The 19,261-nt window shown below is 36.2% G+C and overlaps 1 protein-coding gene across 1 annotated transcript in view; it reads right to left on the bottom strand.

The window, feature by feature from the left end:
• RADX (RPA1 related single stranded DNA binding protein, X-linked) overlaps positions 1-19,261 on the bottom strand; it is a 75,074-nt gene that overhangs the window by 16,785 nt on the left and 39,028 nt on the right. The window contains exons 11-12 of the mRNA XM_007093776.3: positions 15,398-15,468; positions 1,715-2,005 (exon numbers count right to left, since the gene is read on the bottom strand). Coding sequence (XP_007093838.2) covers positions 1,715-2,005; positions 15,398-15,468 — 362 coding nt within the window. The remainder of the gene's footprint in view (positions 1-1,714; positions 2,006-15,397; positions 15,469-19,261) is intronic.

Raw genomic sequence — 19,261 nt, 5'->3', positions numbered from 1 at the left:
GAAGATACGTTTAGAGACTCAGGAGACATGATTTCTAATCATGGCCTGGGTTCTATCTAGCCAGGGGGTAGGACTAAATGATATCCAAACTTCTTTTAACTTTAAAATCAAATACCTCATCAGGAATCCCCTTTATTTCTTCTTTCCAGAAAGCTCACAAAAAATTACTGCCAAATGGTAATTTAGTTGTTTGCAAGTACCTAATAAAACATACTTTTTCTGTTTCCTTTTAAACATTGTTTTGTTTTATCCATCTGTGGCTTATTTTTCCTTGTATTTCATCCCTGTAAACCACCTTAAGTCCTTGAAAACAGGTAGGATATAAAACAGCACGAAAATGGGTAGGATATAAAACAGCATAATTCTAATATAGATTAGAGATGATTGGGCAGAATAACAAATTTTCCCTCTTCACATTTGATTCTTGCTTTTAAGTGATACAAAGAGACCAAGTAATGCAGTCTAGTAAAAAAAAAAAATTTGAAACTTAGGTCTCACATGTCTAACAGAGTCAGCGGAAATTCATTACTTTTCATAGATTATTCACACATGCACAATCACATGTATGTACATACTTATGTGTGAGGAGGCAGAGAAGAGAGAGTTGGAGAGAGTAAAAAGGAGGAAGAATCTTGATAAAGGTCAAGGTAATGCATTCCAGTGCTGTAGATACAAAAATCTTTGAAATGCATTTTCTTTCAGCCATTAATTTACTAATGACTTTTCCTCATTCTTTTATTTTAAGGTAACATGACCTTCCCTTAAGATACAAATACAAATACATTTTTTTTTGTTGTTAACTATGAGAATAGCTTATTTTGGCTAAGATTTTATTTTAGGAATTTTTTTGTGTGTACATTTTTCATTCATTGGAAACAAATGTAAAATTAAATGTAACTTTAAGAATGTGTTGACTTTTTAAAAAGTTTTTATATAAATTCAAGTTAGTGAACATACAGTGTAATACCAGTTTCAGGGGTATAATATAGCGATTTGACACTTCTGTACAACACTCAGTGCTCATCAAAACAAATGTCCTCCTTAATCCCTGTTACCTATTTAATCCATTCCCCTCACCCACCTTCTCTGTGGTAACCATCAGTTTGTTCTCTTAAAAAAAAAGTGTTGCCTTTTAAATTTATGTAAGTTTTAAAGCTACTTCTCAGTTTTGAACTGCCTGAGAAAAATCAGTTTATTTTCCCTTACAGACCAGGGAAGTTTTTTAAGTAGCTTCTTTCTGTTACAACCTGAGTTAGCTGAGAATTTTATTTTCTTCAGGGGCTAAACAGATCTCTGTTCATAGAAGCCTCTCTAGATTAGTATGATTGGTACCTTTTTTCTTTAACCTACATTTTACCTTTCAATAGTTCAGATACTCCAAGAAAGAGGCAGAAAACATGAGCAAGAAAGTGGTGGCTAAAGAACAAAATCAGTTTTAGAAGTAGTCAGGTTGTCAGGGGTGAGGAAAGTTCCCTTGGTTCCCATTCTCTTCTGCCCAAATACTTTCCTAGGACTTGCCAATGTTTAAAAGCCCACAGAGCTTAATGTATTCCAGAGTTAGTGCTCCATTCCTTTGGTTTGAGCCAAGCAGGAGTGTTCCTTGGACATTATTTCTTTTGGAGGGGGGAGCATAATTTCTTAAAGCAAAATAGTATCATCTATATTGAAAATATATTAAGTTAACAATTTTCAAAGAAAATAACACTTGACTTACCTAGAATGGTTACTTCGAAATGTCCAAGGCTTCGGGCACTTTTAAAGTCCTCAAGTTTTGGAGGCCTTCCCTCTGGTGGTATGTATTTTGCAGGCTGAGAATTAAACTGCTCAGTGAGAAACTTTCTCTGCTCGAAAATAAATTTCCGTGGAATACTTTCAGGATGAACACAGCTATAATGCAAGTGATCTATTAAGCCAAACATTTTCTCTCTCCACAGCGGACTTTCCCATCTATCGCTTATAGTTTTTCTCGCTTTCCCTTGGACACCAGCGCTTGTGCTTTCTCGACCTGTTAAAGACACAATGAGACAGACACAATGGACCTTATTTATAAATCAAACAAACTAAGTCGTTCAGTACAAAAAAGCACAGATTAAGGAGGAATAGTTTAGTCAACTTTAACAATTAAACCACTTATAAAATATAAATTGAGGAATCAGGGAAGATGGCGGCGCAGGAGGACGCTGGGCTCACCGCACGTCCTGCTGATCACTTAGATTCCACCTACACCTGCCTAAATAACCCAGAAAACCGCCAGAGGATTAGCAGAACGGAGGATCCGGAGCCAAGCGCAGATGAGAGGCCCATGGAAGAGGGTAGGAAGGGCGGCGAGGTGGTGCGCGTTCCACGGACTGGCAGGAGGGAGCCGGGGCAGAGGGGCGGCCTGCCGGCCAAGCAGAGCCCCGGAGTCTGGCTGGCAAAAGCGGAGGGGTCGGACGGAGTGTGTTCCGACAGCAAGCGCGACTTAGCGTCTGGGAGGTCATAAGTTAACAGCTCTGCTCGGAAAGCGGGAAGGCTGGAGGACGAACGGAGGGAGAGTTGCTGAGCCCCCGGACGACAAAGCTCAGTTTGGTGGGGAACAAAGGCGCTCGCCAGCGCCATCTCCCTCGCCCATCCCCCAGCCAAAATCCCAAAGGGAACCGGTTCCTGCCAGGGAACTTGCTCGCTCCGCTCAAATACCCAACTCTGTGCTTCTGCGGAGCCAAACCTCCCGCAGCGGATCTGACTCCCTCCCGCTGCCACAGGGCCCCTCCTGAAGTGGATCACCTAAGGAGAAGCGAGCTAAGCCTGCCCCTCCTGCCCCCGTGCACCTTGCCTACCCACCCCAGCTAATACACTAGATCCCCAGCACCACAAGCCTGGCAGTGTGCAAGTAGCCCAGATGGGCCACACCACCCCACAGTGAATCCCGCCCCTAGGAGAGGGGAAGAGAAGGCACACACCAGTCTGACTGTGGCCCCAGCGGTGGGCTGGGGGCAGACATCAGGTCGGACTGCGGCCCCACCCACCAACTCCAGTTATACACCACAGCACAGGGGAAGTGCCCTGCAGGTCCTCATCACTCCAGGGATTATCCAAAATGACCAAACGGAAGAATTCCCCTCAGAAGAATCTCCAGGAAATAACAACAGCCAATGAACTGATCAAAAAGGATTTAAATAATATAACAGAAAGTGAATTTAGAATAATAGTCATAAAATTAATCGCTGGGCTTGAAAACAGTATACAGGACAGCAGAGAATCTCTTGCTACAGAGATCGAGGGACTAAGGAACAGTCATGAGGAGTTGAAAAACGCTTTAAACGAAATGCAAAACAAAATGGAAACGATGACAGCTCGGATTGAAGAGGCAGAGGAGAGAATAGGTGAACTAGAAGATAAAGTTATGGAAAAAGAGGAAGCTGAGAGAAAGAGAGATAAAAAAATCCAGGAGTATGAGGGGAAAATTAGAGAACTAAGTGATACACTAAAAAGAAATAATATACGCATAATTGGTATCCCAGAAGAGGAAGAGAGAGGGAAAGGTGCTGAAGGGGTACTTGAAGAAATAATAGCTGAGAACTTCCCTGAACTGGGGAAGGAAAAAGGCGTTGAAATCCAAGAGGCACAGAGAACTCCCTTCAGACGTAACTTGAATCGATCTTCTGCACAACATATCATAGTGAAACTGGCAAAATACAAGGATAAAGAGAAAATTCTGAAAGCAGCAAGGGATAAACGTGCCCTCCCATATAAAGGGAGACCTATAAGACTCGTAACTGATCTCTCTTTTGAAACCTGGCAGGCCAGAAAGGATTGGCACGAGATCTTCAGTGTGCTAAACAGAAATAATATGCAGCCGAGAATCCTTTATCCAGCAAGTCTGTCATTTAGAATAGAAGGAGAGATAAAGGTCTTCCCAAACAAACAAAAACTGAAGGAATTTGTCACCACTAAACCAGCCCTACAAGAGATCCTAAGGGGGATCCTGTGAGACAAAGTACCAGAGACATCACTACAAGCATAAAACATACAGACATCACAATGACTCTAAACCCGTATCTTTCTGTAATAACACTGAATGTAAATGGATTAAATGCGCCAACCAAAAGACATAGGGTATCAGAATGGATAAAAAAACAAGACCCATCTATTTGCTGTCTACATGAGACTCATTTTAGACCTGAGGACACCTTCAGATTGAGAGTAAGGGGATGGAGAACTATTTATCATGCTACTGGAAGCCAAAAGAAAGCTGGAGTAGCCATACTTATATCAGACAAACTAGACTTTAAATTAAAGGCTGTAACAAGAGATGAACAAGGGCATTATATAATAATTACAGGGTCTATCCATCAGGAAGAGCTAACAATTATAAATGTCTATGCGCCGAATACCAGAGCCCCCAAATATATAAAACAATTACTCATAAACATAAGCAACCTTATTGATAAGAATGTGGTCATTGCAGGGGACTTTAACACTCCACTTACAGCAATATATAGATCATCTAGACACACGGTCAATAAAGAAACAAGGGCCCTGAATGATACATTGGATCAGATGGACTTGACAGATATATTTAGAACTCTGCATCCCAAAGCAACAGAATATACTTTCTTCTCGAGTGCACATGGAACATTCTCCAAGATAGATCATATACTGGGTCACAAAAGAGCCCTTCATAAGTTCACAAGAATTGAAATTATACCATGCATACTTTCAGACCACAATGCTATGAAGGTTGAAATCAACCACAGGAAAAAGTCTGGAAAACCTCCAAAAGCATGGAGGTTAAAGAACACCCTACTAAAGAATGAGTGGGTCAACCAGGCAATTAGAGAATGAATTAAAAAATATATGGAAACAAACGAAAATGAAAATACAACAATCCAAACGCTTTGGGACTCAGCGAAGGCAGTCCTGAGAGGAAAATACATTGCAAACCAGGCCTATCTCAAGAAACAAGAAAAATCCCAAATACAAAATCTAACAGCACACCTAAAGGAAATAGAAGCAGAACAGCAAAGGCAGCCTAAACCCAGCAGAAGAAGAGAAATAATAAAGATCAGAGCAGAAATAAACAATATAGCATCTAAAAAAACTGTAGAGCAGATCAACGAAACCAAGAGTTGCTTTTTGGAAAAATAAACACAATTGACAAAACTCTAACCAGGCTTCTCATAAAGAAAAGGGAGATGACCCAAATAGATAAAATCATGAATGAAAATGGGATTATTACAACCAATCCCTCAGAGATACAAACAATTATCAGGGAATACTATGAAAAATTATATGCCAACAAATTGGACAACCTGGAAGAAATGGACAAATTCCTAAACACCCACACTCTTCCAAAACTCAATCAGGAGGAAATAGAAAGCTTGAACAGACCCATAACCAGCGAAGAAATTGAATCGGTTATCAAAAATCTCCCAACAAATAAGAGTCCAGGACCAGATGGCTTCCCAGGGGAGTTCTACCAGACGTTTAAAGCAGAGATAATACCTATCCTTCTCAAGCTATTCCAAGAAATAGAAAGGGAAGGAAAACTTCCAGACTCATTCTATGAAGCCAGCATTACTTTGATTCCTAAACCAGACAGAGACCCAGTAAAAAAAGAGAACTACAGGCCAATATCCCTGATGAATATGGATGCAAAAATTCTCAATAAGATACTAGCAAATCGAATTCAACAGCATATAAAAAGAATTATTCACCATGATCAAGTGGGATTCATTCCTGGGATGCAGGGCTGGTTCAACATTCGCAAATCAATCAACGTGATACATCACATTAATAAAAGAAAAGAGAAGAACCATATGATCCTGTCAATCGATGCAGAAAAGGCCTTTGACAAAATCCAGCACCCTTTCTTAATAAAAACCCTTGAGAAAGTCGGGATAGAAGGAACATACTTAAAGATCATAAAATCCATTTATGAAAAGCCAACAGCTAACATCATCCTCAATGGGGAGAAACTGAGAGCTTTTTCCCTGAGATCAGGAACATGACAGGGATGCCCACTCTCACTGCTGTTGCTTAACATAGTGTTGGAAGTTCTAGCACCAGCAATCAGACAACAAAAGGAAATCAAAGGCATCCAAATTGGCAAAGATGAAGTCAAGCTTTCGCTTTTTGCAGATGACATGATATTATACATGGAAAATCCAATAGACTCCACCAAAAGTCTGCTAGAACTGATACATGAATTCAGCAAAGTTGCAGGATACAAAATCAACGTGCAGAAATCCGTTGCATTCTTATACACTAACAATGAAGCAACAGAAAGACAAATAAAAAAACTGATCCCATTCACAATTGCACCAAGAAGCATAAAATACCTAGGAATAAATCTAACCAAAGATGTGAAAGATCTGTATGCTGAAAACTATAGAAAGCTTATGAAGGTAATTGAAGAAGATATAAAGAAATGGAAAGACATTCCCTGCTCATGGATTGGAAGAATAAATATTGTCAAAATGTCAATACTACCCAAAGCTATCTACACATTCAATGCAATCCCAATCAAAATTGCACCAGCATTCTTCTTGAAACTAGAACAAGCAATCCTAAAATTCATATGGAACCACAAAAGGCCGCGAATAGCCAAAGTAAGTTTGAAGAAGAAGACCAAAGCAGGAGGCATCACAATCCCAGACTTTAGCCTCTACTACAAAGCTGTCATCATCAAGACAGCATGGTATTGGCACAAAAACAGACACAGCGACCAATGGAATAGAATAGAAACCCCAGAACTAGACCCACAAACGTATGGCCAACTCATCTTTGACAAAGCAGGAAAGAACATCCAATGGAAAAAAGACAGTCTCTTTAACAAATGGTGCTGGGAGAACTGGACAGCAACATGCAGAAGGTTGAAACTAGACGACTTTCTCACACCATTCACAAAAATAAACTCAAAATGGATAAAGGACGTGAATGTGAGACAGGAAACCATCAAAACCCTAGAGGAGAAAGCAGGAAAAGACCTCTCTGACCTCAGCCGTAGCAATCTCTTACTCGACACATCCCCAAAGGCAAGGGAATTAAAAGCAAAAATGAACTATTGGGACCTCATGAAGATAAAAAGCTTCTGCACAGCAAAGGAAAGAATCAACAAAACTAAAAGGCAACCAACGGAATGGGAAAAGATATTTGCAAATGACATATCGGACAAAGGGCTAGTATCCAAAATCTATAAAGAGCTCACCAAACTCCACACCCGAAAAACAAATAACCCAGTCAAGAAATGGGCAGAAAACATGAATAGACACTTCTCTAAAGAAGACATCCGGATGGCCAATAGGCACATGAAAAGATGCTCAACGTCGCTCCTTATCAGGGAAATACAAATCAAAACCACACTCAGATATCACCTCACGCCAGTCAGAGTGGCTAAAATGAACCAATCAGGAGACTATAGATGCTGGAGAGGATGTGGAGAAACGGGAACCCTCTTGCACTGCTGGTGGGAATGCAAATTGGTGCAGCCGTTCTTGAAAGCAGTGTGGAGGTTCCTCAGAAAATTAAAAATAGACCTACTCTATGACCCAGCAATAGCACTGCTAGGAATTTACCCAAGGGATACAGGAGTGCTGATGCATAGGGGCACTTGTACCCCAATGTTTATAGCAGCACTCTCAACAATAGCCAAATTATGGAAAGAGCCTAAATGTTCATCAACTGATGAATGGATAAAGAAATTGTGGTTTATATACACAATGGAATACTACGTGGCAATGAGAAAGAATGAAATATGGCCTTTTGTAGCAACGTGGATGGAACTGGAGAGTGTGATGCTAAGTGAAATAAGCCATACAGAGAAAGACAGATACCATATGGTTTCACTCTTATGTGGCTCCTGAGAAACTTAACAGAAACCCATGGGGGAGGGGAAGGAAAAAAAAAGAGGTTACAGTGGGAGAGAGCCAAAGCATAAGAGACTGCTAAAAACTGAGAACAAACTGAGGGTTGATTGGGGGTGGGAGGGAGGGGAGGGTGGGTGATGGGTATTGAGGGCCCTCAATAAGCACAGGGTGTTGTATGGAAACCAATTTGACAATAAATTTCATATATTGAAAAAAAAAGAAGCATAAAATACCTAGGAATAAACGTAACCAAAGATGTAAAAGATCTGTATGCTGAAAACTATAGAGAGAGATATAAAGAAATGGAAAAACATTCCGTGCTCATGGGTTGGAAGAATAAATATTGTTAAAATGTCAATACCACCCAAAGCTATCTACACATTCAATGCAATCTCAATCAAAATTGCACCAGCATTGTTCTCGAAGCTAGAACAAGCAATCCTAAAATTCTTATGGAACCATAAAAGGCCCCGAACAGCCAAAGTAAGTTTGAAGAAGAAGACCAAAGCAGGAGGCATCACAATCCCAGACTTTAGCCTCTACTACAAAGCTGTAATCATCAAGACAGCATGGTATTGGCACAAAAACAGACACAGAGACCAATGGAATAGAATAGAAACCCCAGAACTAGACCCACAAGAGTATGGCCAACTAATGTTTGACAAAGCAGGAAAGAGTATCCAATGGAAAAAAGACAGTCTCTTTAACAAATGGTGCTGGGAGAACTGGTCAGCAACATGCAGAAGGATGAGACTAGACCACTTTCTTACACCATTCACAAAAATTAGCTCAAAATGGTTAAAGGACGTGAATGTGAGACAGGAAACCATCAAAACCCTAGAGGAGAAAGCAGGAAAAGACCTCTGACCTCAGCCGCAGCAATTTCTTACTTGACACATCCCCAAAGGCAAGGGAATTAAAAGCAAAAATGAACTATTGGGACCTCATGAAGATAAAAAGCTTCTGCACAGCAAAGGAAAGAATCAACAAAACTAAAAGGCAACCAACGGAATGGGAAAAGATATTTGCAAATGACATATCGGACAAAGGGCTAGTATCCAAAATCTATAAAGAGCTCACCAAACTCCACACCCGAAAAACAAATAATCCAGTGAAGAAATGGCCAGAAAACATGATAGACACTTCTCTAAAGAAGACATCCGGATGGCCAACAGGCACATGAAAAGATGCTCAACGTCGCTCCTTATCAGGGAAATAGAAATCAAAACCACACTCAGATATCACCTCACGCCAGTCAGAGTGGCTAAAATGAACAAACCAGGAGACTATAGATGCTGGAGAGGATGTGGAGAAACGGGAACCTTCTTGCACTGTTGGTGGGAATGCAAACTGGTGCAGCCGCTCTGGAAAGCAGTGTGGAGGTTCCTCAGAAAATTAAAAATAGACCTACTCTATGACCCAGCAATAGCACTGCTAGGAATTTACCCAAGGGATACAGGAGTGCTGATGCATAGGGGCACTTGTACCCCAATGTTTATAGCAGCACTCTCAACAATAGCCAAATTATGGAAAGAGCCTAAATGTCCATCAACTGATGAATGGATAAAGAAATTGTGGTTTATATACACAATGGAATACTATGTGGCAATGAGAAAGAATGAAATATGGCCCTTTGTAGCCACGTGGATGGAACTGGAGAGTATTAAGTGAAATAAGTCATAGAGAGAAAGACAGATACCATGTTTTCACTCTTATGTCGATCCTGAGAAACTTAACAGATATCTATGGGGGAGGGGAAGAAAAAAAAAAGAGGCTAGAGAGGGAGAGAGCCAAAGCATAAGAGACTCTTAAAAACGGAGAACAAACTGAGGGTTGATTGGGCGTGGGAGGGAGGGGAGGGTGGGTGATGGGTATTGAGGAGGGCACCTTTTGGGGTAAGCACTGGGTGTTGTATGGAAACCAATTTGAAAATAAATTTCATATTAAAAAAAATGAAAAAATAAAACCATTTACTTATTTTAAATAAAATAAAATGCAAATCAAATTATGCCTCTTAATGTTTTCCAAAATCTCTCCCTTAGTGACTAGAGAATAAAGTCCAAGTTTCTTCATATGGCATACTAGGTCCTCCATTAATGTCGATCTTTAATATTTCTTCAGCCATTTGACCACTCCCTGCCTTACACTTTATACTCTAGCAACACCACAACAGTTGGTGGTTCCATGAGATTTCCATGAAATGTCTTATCTTTGTACCTATGCTAAAACTCTTGTAGGCTTATATACACTTGGCTAATTTGACAAACGTCTATTCATCTTTTAAGAATTAGTTCAAGTATCACCTGTATACTCTAGTGTTTTAAACTTATCTTTTATTTTTTTAGACAGAAACATTGGAAAAATACATAGAATACCATAGTAAATACCAGTATATCCAACACCCAGAATTCACATTTTCAGACTTATATTTTGCCATCTTTGCTTCAAATACTGTCACATATTTTACTATATAAGTTTTAAAACATCAACAGTAGGTAGGAGAGTACAACGAATCCCCATGATTCTACCATCCAGTTTTAACATTTATCACCACATGGCCACCCTTCTTTCATGTATATTCTATGTACTCCCAAACCTACTGTTCTTTTTAAAGCAAATCTTTGAGATATCATTTTGCCCATAAATAATTCAACGTGTATCTTTAAAGGACTTCTTAAAACAAAAAACATGATATCATAACACTATTAATAATAATAATTGTAATGTATTATCAAATATTGTGGTCAAATTTTTCCATGGTCTCATAAATTATTTGAATTTGGTTTGCTCACATCAGGATGCTTCAGATAAAATATGAATAAAATAATAAAATAAACAGAACACTTAAGATGAGTTTTAAATCACCTTTCTTTACCCTTCCTGGCCACATTCTCTTCTTTCCTCCCCTAGAGACAACTTATATCATTAATTAGCTATATATCTTTCCATTCCAGAATAGATTCCTATATATGTATCTATGAAAAATAAATAGTTTGGCTTTGGACGTTCTTAGAAATGTGTACAAATTAAATTATAATACCCTCTTGTAGTTTTAAAAACAGTTATAAGTTTTATACTCTTTCATTACTACAACTGTTCATTTGTAGTTTTCTTTTTTATTCTTGGTCAGTATTGCTAGAGATTTCTCTACTGTGTAAATCTCTTAAGAGAACCAGCTTTACGTTCCACTATTCTCTTTTTTGTTTTATATTTCACTAATTTGTTTGTAATTTTATTCTCGTATTTTACTGACTCTAAAATGGTATAGGGGTGCCTGGCTGGCTCAGTCAGTAGAACATGTGACTCTTGATATTGGGATTTGAATTACTTAAAAATAAAATATTTAAAAATACAATAAAATGCTGCAAATTTTAAAACACGTCATTATTTCATGTGCCACTAAAAAAATAGATTGCCAATTAAATAATGATGTATAATTCATTTTGGAATGTGCATCCCAGTATCAGAGATGTTAAAATATGCAAAAATGGATATCTTGGAATTGATGACATATAGAATTTCTGTCTGTTTAATTTGGGTTTGATTTTCTCCATTAGATTTTTTTTTAATTTTATTTAAATATAAGTTAGTTAACATACCATTAGATTCCTTTAAACATATTGAAACTTTTTTTATGGCCACATTATGGTTAATCTTGGTAAATGTTCCATGTGTACTTGAAAAGAATATGTATTCTGCCATTATTAGGTAGAGTGTTTTATAAATATTATGTCAAGTTGGTTGATAATGTTATATATTCTTACTGATTTACTGTCTAGTTTTTCCTATCAATTCTTGGGAAAGGGATGTTAAAGTCCTTAAACATAATTGTGGATTTGTCTGTTTCTCCACTCAATTTGTCAGTTGCCATTTACTTAGAAGCTTTATTGTAAGGTACCTACACATTTAGGATTAGCATGTTTTCCTCGACAGTTGTAAACAGTATAATATTCTTAACCGACTGAGTCACCCAGGTGCCCCAAGTGTGTCTCTTATATGCAGCATATAACTAGATTAATTTTTAAAACTGATGCATGAAAGCTTAACATGTTTTCATTTGTTGAAATTGTTGATGTATTTGGAATTATTTGTGCTATATAATTTTGTGGTTTTTCTTAATCATGCATTTTCTTTTCTACCTTCCATTGTCCTGATCAAATTTTCACAATTCCCCTTTTTTTCTGTGCTGTTTTGAAAGTTATACCCCCTATACCTATTCTTTCAGCATGCCCTTAAAAATTTAACTTTCATGTTTGAAATTACAAAGCCTACAGTTCATCAATCACTTCCTTTCTCAATAAAGATAAAATGACCTAACAATGCTTTCTCATCTTCCCACCTATCTTATTTTAAATAGTATTTTAGTTTTACTTTGTTTCAAATCACATGAAATTATTTACCATAGTTATTAATTTTTACTGCCTATTTTTAGTTATATTTACCAATATTTCACCAACTTCTTTCCTCATAATTTCTTCTAGCATTTTGATACTTATTTGGTTTATTTTCATTCTTTAGTAACTCTCATTGAGACAATACGAGTAATAACTCTCACAGTCTCTGAATATCTAAAAATATATATATATTTCACCCTCAAAGTTTGTTTAGATAGACATAGAATTCTAGGTTGGAAAACATTTTCTTTCAAGATTTTGAATACATTTTCCATTATCTAAGGCATCTATTGTTGCTGGTAAGAAATCTTCCAGTCTAATTATATTTCTTTTGTAGATGAAAATGTGTTTTCTGTCTGGCAATTTAAGATTTAAATTTTTTTAATTTTTATATCTGAGAGAGTGAGCGAGCAGGGGACAGGCAGAGAGAGACAGAGACAGAGACTGTCTCTGACAGAGACAGAGACAGAGACAGTAAAGTAGGCTCCAGGTTCTGAGCTGTCAGCATAGGGCCCGACATGGGGCTCAAACTCACAAGTCATGAGATCATGACCTGAGCTGAAGTCAGACGCTTAACCACTTAACTGACTGAGCCACCCAGGCGCCCCTCTTTCTGGCAGTTTTTAAGATATTTACTATCTGTGATGCAGTGGAGGTTCACTACGATGCATCTGCATATGAATTTAATTCTTCTGCTCAGGATTCATTGTGATCCTTCAACCTAATGATTAACATATAATCCTTAATTTTGAAAATGTATCCTTCAAATATTGATTCTTCTTGATTATTCTGTCTTCTTGGAACTTTTATTAGATATAAATTGAACCTTCTCACCCTATCCACCATGCCAGTTTCCCAGATGTTTACTAATTAATTACACACATTTCCATAATATTGGGAGTGTGATCTTTGTTTGGTTACATACATTATTCTTTTCTTTTACCTTGCCAAACTCTTTACCTATCTCTGGTGTGATTTCCTCTGTACCTATCTTCCAAATGTTCTAATTCTCTCTTCATCTACATTTGCTTCCTCTTCAACCCATTGTAAATATATGCCTTATGGTTTCTATTCACTCCTTTAACCTTTTAAACATGTATTTACTTGAAAGCCTCTTTCTGATTGGTTTCATATTTCTAGTTCCTAGGCTATAAATTTTCCCTACATATTACATCTGATCACATTGCCTCAAAGTGGTTCATTTTCTTGGCAAATCTGTAATTTTTTTAATCATGAATTTTCTACATTTTCTATGGGAGTCCCAAATACCCTAGGTTATAAGATGCCTCTTTGAGGCAGTTTCACACCTACCCTTGTCAAGACCTTAAGGGTTTCACTGATTTGAGATCAGATATTACTGTTAACTCCTTAGCTCAGTGTCCTCACCATTATAGTCCACTGAACTGTGACCACACCTCCACGTTGCACAGGTCTAAGATTCCAATTTCTCTCAGGTGACTTTTTCCTAACTATTGTCCAGAGGATAAAGAAAGCTCCTTGATACTTCCCCACACCAATGGACATACTTTCTCTGGTCCTTCATAAACTTCCAACATTATTTTAGTTCTACTTCACATGCAGGAGGCCTGTGGTCTGGACTCTCCTTGCCATATAATTATTATACCTCAGCCTATAATCATTCAGGTCTCTATCCAGTTCTGAAATGCCCAAGAGCAGTTTTAATTTTAGTTCCTACTCACTACTAAATTTAAGATGTTTTATTTCTAGCACCCAAGGATTTTTCATTCTTGCTCTGAGCTTTGTCATATATTTATAGTATAATGATTTTTCCCTTATTCTCTATGCTTTAATTTTGGTGGGGGGGATGCAGACTTCAGATCCTTTCATGGGCTTTTAATCTGCCAGACTGACAAGAAATCAACCGCAAAATAAGAACAACTCAAGGGGCTCGTGGGTAGCTCAGTCAGTTGAGCGTTCGATTTCAGCTCAGGTCATGATCTCATTGCTTGTGAGTTTGAGCCCCGCATCAGGCTCTGTGATGATAGCTCAGAGCCTGGAGCCTGCTTTAGATTCTGTGTCTCTGTCTCCACTCTTCCCCCACTCTCACTCTTTCTCTCTCTCTCTCTCAAAAATAAACAAACATTAAAAAAATAAAATAAAGAATAACTCAAAGAGCACAAAAGACATAAAGTGTTAAAAAGTCTAGTCCAGCGAGATGACCCCTTATAAGACCAGATTTAAACCAATCACTCTGAGGCACTAAATTGTCCTACAAAATTACTTCAGAAATGAGCCAAATATTCAAACCAGTCAACCCAATAGCAAAGAAAGCTTTACCTATATTTATTTTCAAATAAAATTTAAACTTCCTACTTTATTCTTCTGGCAATTAAAAACAGTATATCTGACCGGACATACTGTCAAATAAACAAATTGCTAAGTATAAATTTGTTTACATTTACTTCCACTTTGGTGATGATACCAAATTATTTTAAAGTTGGGACCAGGATTTTGACAAGGACCTAAACTAATATAAATAAAAAACAAAAGAAAAACAACTATCTATAAATCTATTTAAAGTACTTCTTTTTTTTTTTTAAATGAAATATTTTTATTTCAATTCCAGAGATGATATCATTTTTGGTGTAATGTGGCTTGACAAGTTGGGTTTTTTTTCTTTCAATCCAAAACAAAATATGTTATTTTCTTTTTTTTGCTTGTTTTTTATTTAGCAACTGTAGGTTTTATTTTAATTTTCATTACAAATTAGCCATCTACATATCTTTTTTTCTACCCCAATAAGAAGGCTAATCTTCAGTATTTGTCACTAACACCAGCCTTGCTCATCTTCAGCTATATTCACTTTCTTTTTTTTTCCAATATATGAAGTTTATTGTCGAACTGGTTTCCATACAACACCCAGTGCTCATCCCAAAAGGTGCCCTCCTCAATACCCATCACCCACCTTTCCCTCCCTCCCACGCCCCATCAACCCTCAGTTTGTTCTCAGTTTTTAAGAGTCTCTTATGCTTTGGCTCTCTTCCACTCTAACCTCTTTTTTATTTAAAGTACTTCTATCGTGCTAAACATAGGCATGACACAAAGAATGCAGAATCAAAGCAAACAGTAATCTGTATATAATAATGTTCCATAAAGATTTCAAAAATAATAATCAACATCATCAAAGCAACATACATTGGAAAATGTTTGGTGTGTCAGGTCTATTTCCTCTTTGTGCAGAAGTTTCTGGCTGAGGTACAGGAATTCTACAAAAGATAAAAAAAGGATAACCAATAGTTACAAAAAGAGACTTCAATGAAAAAAAAACTAATTGGTCCATTCAGAATTTATTCTAACTCAATAGATTTAGAAATTGTATAGGTTTAGTTTCTTAAAGCACTGCATTAAAAAATTAAGGAGCATATATTCATATTATGAATAAACATGCATATATAACATAATTCAAATACTTCAGTAGATTTAAATATTCTTTTAATAAGGAGAATCCCACAAAAGGAAGTATTTATCTTTGTTAAATTTCAATGAAATATGGATATATATATATAATATATGTGTGTATATATTTCATTCTTTTGGACAGAAATTTAAAAATTAGTTCAATGGCCTATTTTCATCGTTGCTTTGTTCAAATATTCTGGGAAACCATCTGGCCTAATTCTCTAGCTTCAATTCAAAGTTTTCTACAAGCCTTATGCTCCTTCCAGTTCGTATTCCTCTTTTGAAATTTAACTCCAGCATTATTTCCTAAAAGAAGCCATCCTTGATCTCTAGTCAAGGCTCACTGCTCCTTGTACATGCTGTCATAGCACCAGAAATAAACGTCTATCATAGCATTCATCACTCTGTATTGAAATTACAGGCTTATGAGTCTGTCTTTCCCACCAGATTCTGCTATAAGCTCTGCTATAAGGTCTACAAAAGTATAGACTTTATTTATTTTTGTATCTCTATAGAATATCTACTCAATAACATTTTACTGAACTGAAATAAATGGAGGAAAAGGGAAGTATCTTATTTTGAAACTGAGGAGAAGCCTACTTTTATAAGGAAAGATTTCCATCTTGTGGGCTATCAGCATATTCCTGTGATGAGATTTTTCTATTGTTTTATTTCCACAACTAAAAGCATAAAGTAAAACAGAAATGTCATATTGTTGAATGCCACCATAATATTGCTCAACTTATTTTATCAATGGATTTTTTTTCTTACAATGGTAGTATTTGTTACTTTGCTAGTGAGATATATTAATGAACTAAAAAGAAGCAGCTTTCATGAAGGAAGAATGCATCCATTTCTTTACCTTTAAACCCCTGCAAATAAAGGCATAATTATAGTTGTAATTTTACCTTTTTTTAATCACCAAAAATTTGGTATCTCCAGAAATTAGAAAGCTGAAAACATCAACTGTGAAAGTAATCTAACTAAAAAAATAGTTAAATTACATGTATCTTGAGATCCTTTAACAGCATGTATCTACTTTTTAATACATGTGATTAGGAAGTGACTTTTTCCATCTGAAACAAATTAGACGAAATAGTTTCCCAAACCCTAATAGCATTATTACATTGTACAGAAGTTTTAAAAAAGTGGCTTAGGAGATTTTTACTGGAATATGTAATTTGTATGACATAAATGTCTTAAAGGTAAGGGGCTAAATGACAGAAGTGGAGGTATACAATGTCAATGGGTATCAACTGAGGAAACAAAAAAAAATTAAAAGTGAAAAGATAAAAAGTATAGAAAAATAACAGAGGAAGAAAGGGAAAAGAGCTAAAAGAAGAGAACACTGCATATGCTGGGTAGGGGCAGAATAGTATAGAATTATGTCACAGGCTGGAAGTTATACTCTAACCTTGTCCTTTTCATGAACTTATCAACCTTAGATAAAAGTCATGCAGATGCTAAAAAATGCCATTCCCTCATCTGCGTAACAGGATTATAATTAATATTATTGAAGTCTTAGAAAGTGTCTCACGCAAAGAAATTAAAAGTACTTAATATATATACACACATGTATAAATGCTATATTTTATCTTTTCTGCATCTTAGATTCCTCCAAGTCAAAAATAATTAAAATGGTTATAAATGGAGTTAAAGTGTTCTAAGGTTCTAGCATTATCAGGAATATAGGACAATAATTTGCATTTAACTACAATAAATTAAGTGTTCAGACTGTAATTTATAGAGTAACCACTCAACAACATGTAACCAAAAGAGGGGAAACTGAATAATTAAAACTCTTTGATTAAGCAGTACAAAAATTGATATAAACCCAAATATATCACTAACTTCACTAATACAGGGAACAAATAGTTTAAGTAAAAGACAAAGATTGCTATATAAGATTAAAAAACCAATTATGTGCTACTTAAAAGTGACAACCTTAAATGCGAAGACACAGGTTCAAAGTAAGATGGATGGAATATACTGTTAAAGGCCTAATCAAAAGGCAATTGCTACAGGTATATTAGCATTAGACAAAGCAGACTTTGAGGCAGAAAACACTGTGACAGATAAAGGAAATTTCATAGTAACAAAGAGAGCAATCTATCAGGAAGATACCACAATTCTAAATATGTATCCAGTAACATATTTCCAATATATATTAAACAAAAACAGAACAGGAGAAATATATCTTTAATCATAGTGGAAGATGTTAACACACCTGTCTCATTAGTTGATGGAAAAAGCAGACAGAAAATAAGTAAGGATACAAAAGATATAATCAACACAATCAATATCCTTGGACCTAATTTACATAATAGAACACTGTATCCAACATTGAAAGAATTCACATTATTTTTGGGTACATATGAAGCATTTACCAAAACTGACCATATGATCAACTTAAGGAAAGTCAACGCATTTCAAGGGATGAAAATAATCCACAATATTTTCTCTCTCCAGAGTGGATAAGCTGAGGTAAATAACAAAAAAGTTAACTAGAAATCCTCAAGTGACTAGAAATTAAACTATACACTTCCCCATGAGTCAAAGAAGAATCACACGGAAAACTAAAAATTGTTTTTAATTACCTGAAAATTGAAGTAGTAGGTAGCTAAAGCAGTGCCTAGAAATATACAGCATTAGATGCATATATTAGAAAAGAAGAGCCAAAATTCAAAGACTTAAGTATCTAGCTCAAGTAGCTAGAAAAAGAATAGCAACACTGATTCAGAAAAAAAGAAAACACAAATTACAAGTATCAGGAGTTAAAAGGGGACATTAATATAGATTGTACAGAAATATAAGACAATAAGATCTTATGAATAATTTTATACCAAAAATATTACAATCTAGAGGTAAATATCAAATTCTTTGAAAAATAAAACTGACAAAGGAATAGAAAATATTAATATTCTAAAATCTATTAGAAAAATTAAATCACAATCTTCCCAAAAAAGCCTCTGATCCAGATAGTTTCATTGAACATTAATTCTAAACATTTAAAAAAGTAGTAACACTCATTCTAGGAATGCATGGATGATCCAATACTCAAAAAATTAATTTAATTAACTACATGAAAAGAAAATAAAACTCAACAGATCAACAGATTCAGTATAAACATTTGACAAAATTCAACTCACATTCATGAGAAAAATTTAGAAAGCTAGGATTAGAAGGAAACTTCCTTAATCTTTGTCTTGGTTATCCTTCTACTTTAGAAAAATCAAATCTGTTAATCATTTATGATTCATAGTGGATGAATTTTATATAGGAAAGATTCATGCTTAGATAACTGGTGAACAAATGTAAGCTATAATATTTTAAATTCAAGTAAAATACTTAAATAAAATGTATTGTTTGTAATTCCTCCTTTTTAAACTCATTGTCACTTAGTCCATGCCGAGTGTAGCAGGTAAGAGGGCTTCTGTTATGGGTTGAATTGTATCTCCTCCAAATTTCCTGTTGAAGTCCTAACCGCCAGTACCTCAGAATGTAATCTTATTTGGATATAATTTCACTGAAGATATAAATTAGTTAAGTTAAAGTCATACTGGGGTAGGGTAGACCCCTCATCAAACGTATCTGATGTCC

The sequence above is a fragment of the Panthera tigris genome, chromosome X (assembly GCF_018350195.1).
Source record: "Panthera tigris isolate Pti1 chromosome X, P.tigris_Pti1_mat1.1, whole genome shotgun sequence".
Lineage (NCBI taxonomy): Eukaryota > Metazoa > Chordata > Mammalia > Carnivora > Felidae > Panthera > Panthera tigris.
Note: the sequence above shows the minus strand (reverse complement) of the source record. Positions and strands in the feature narration are given on the sequence as shown.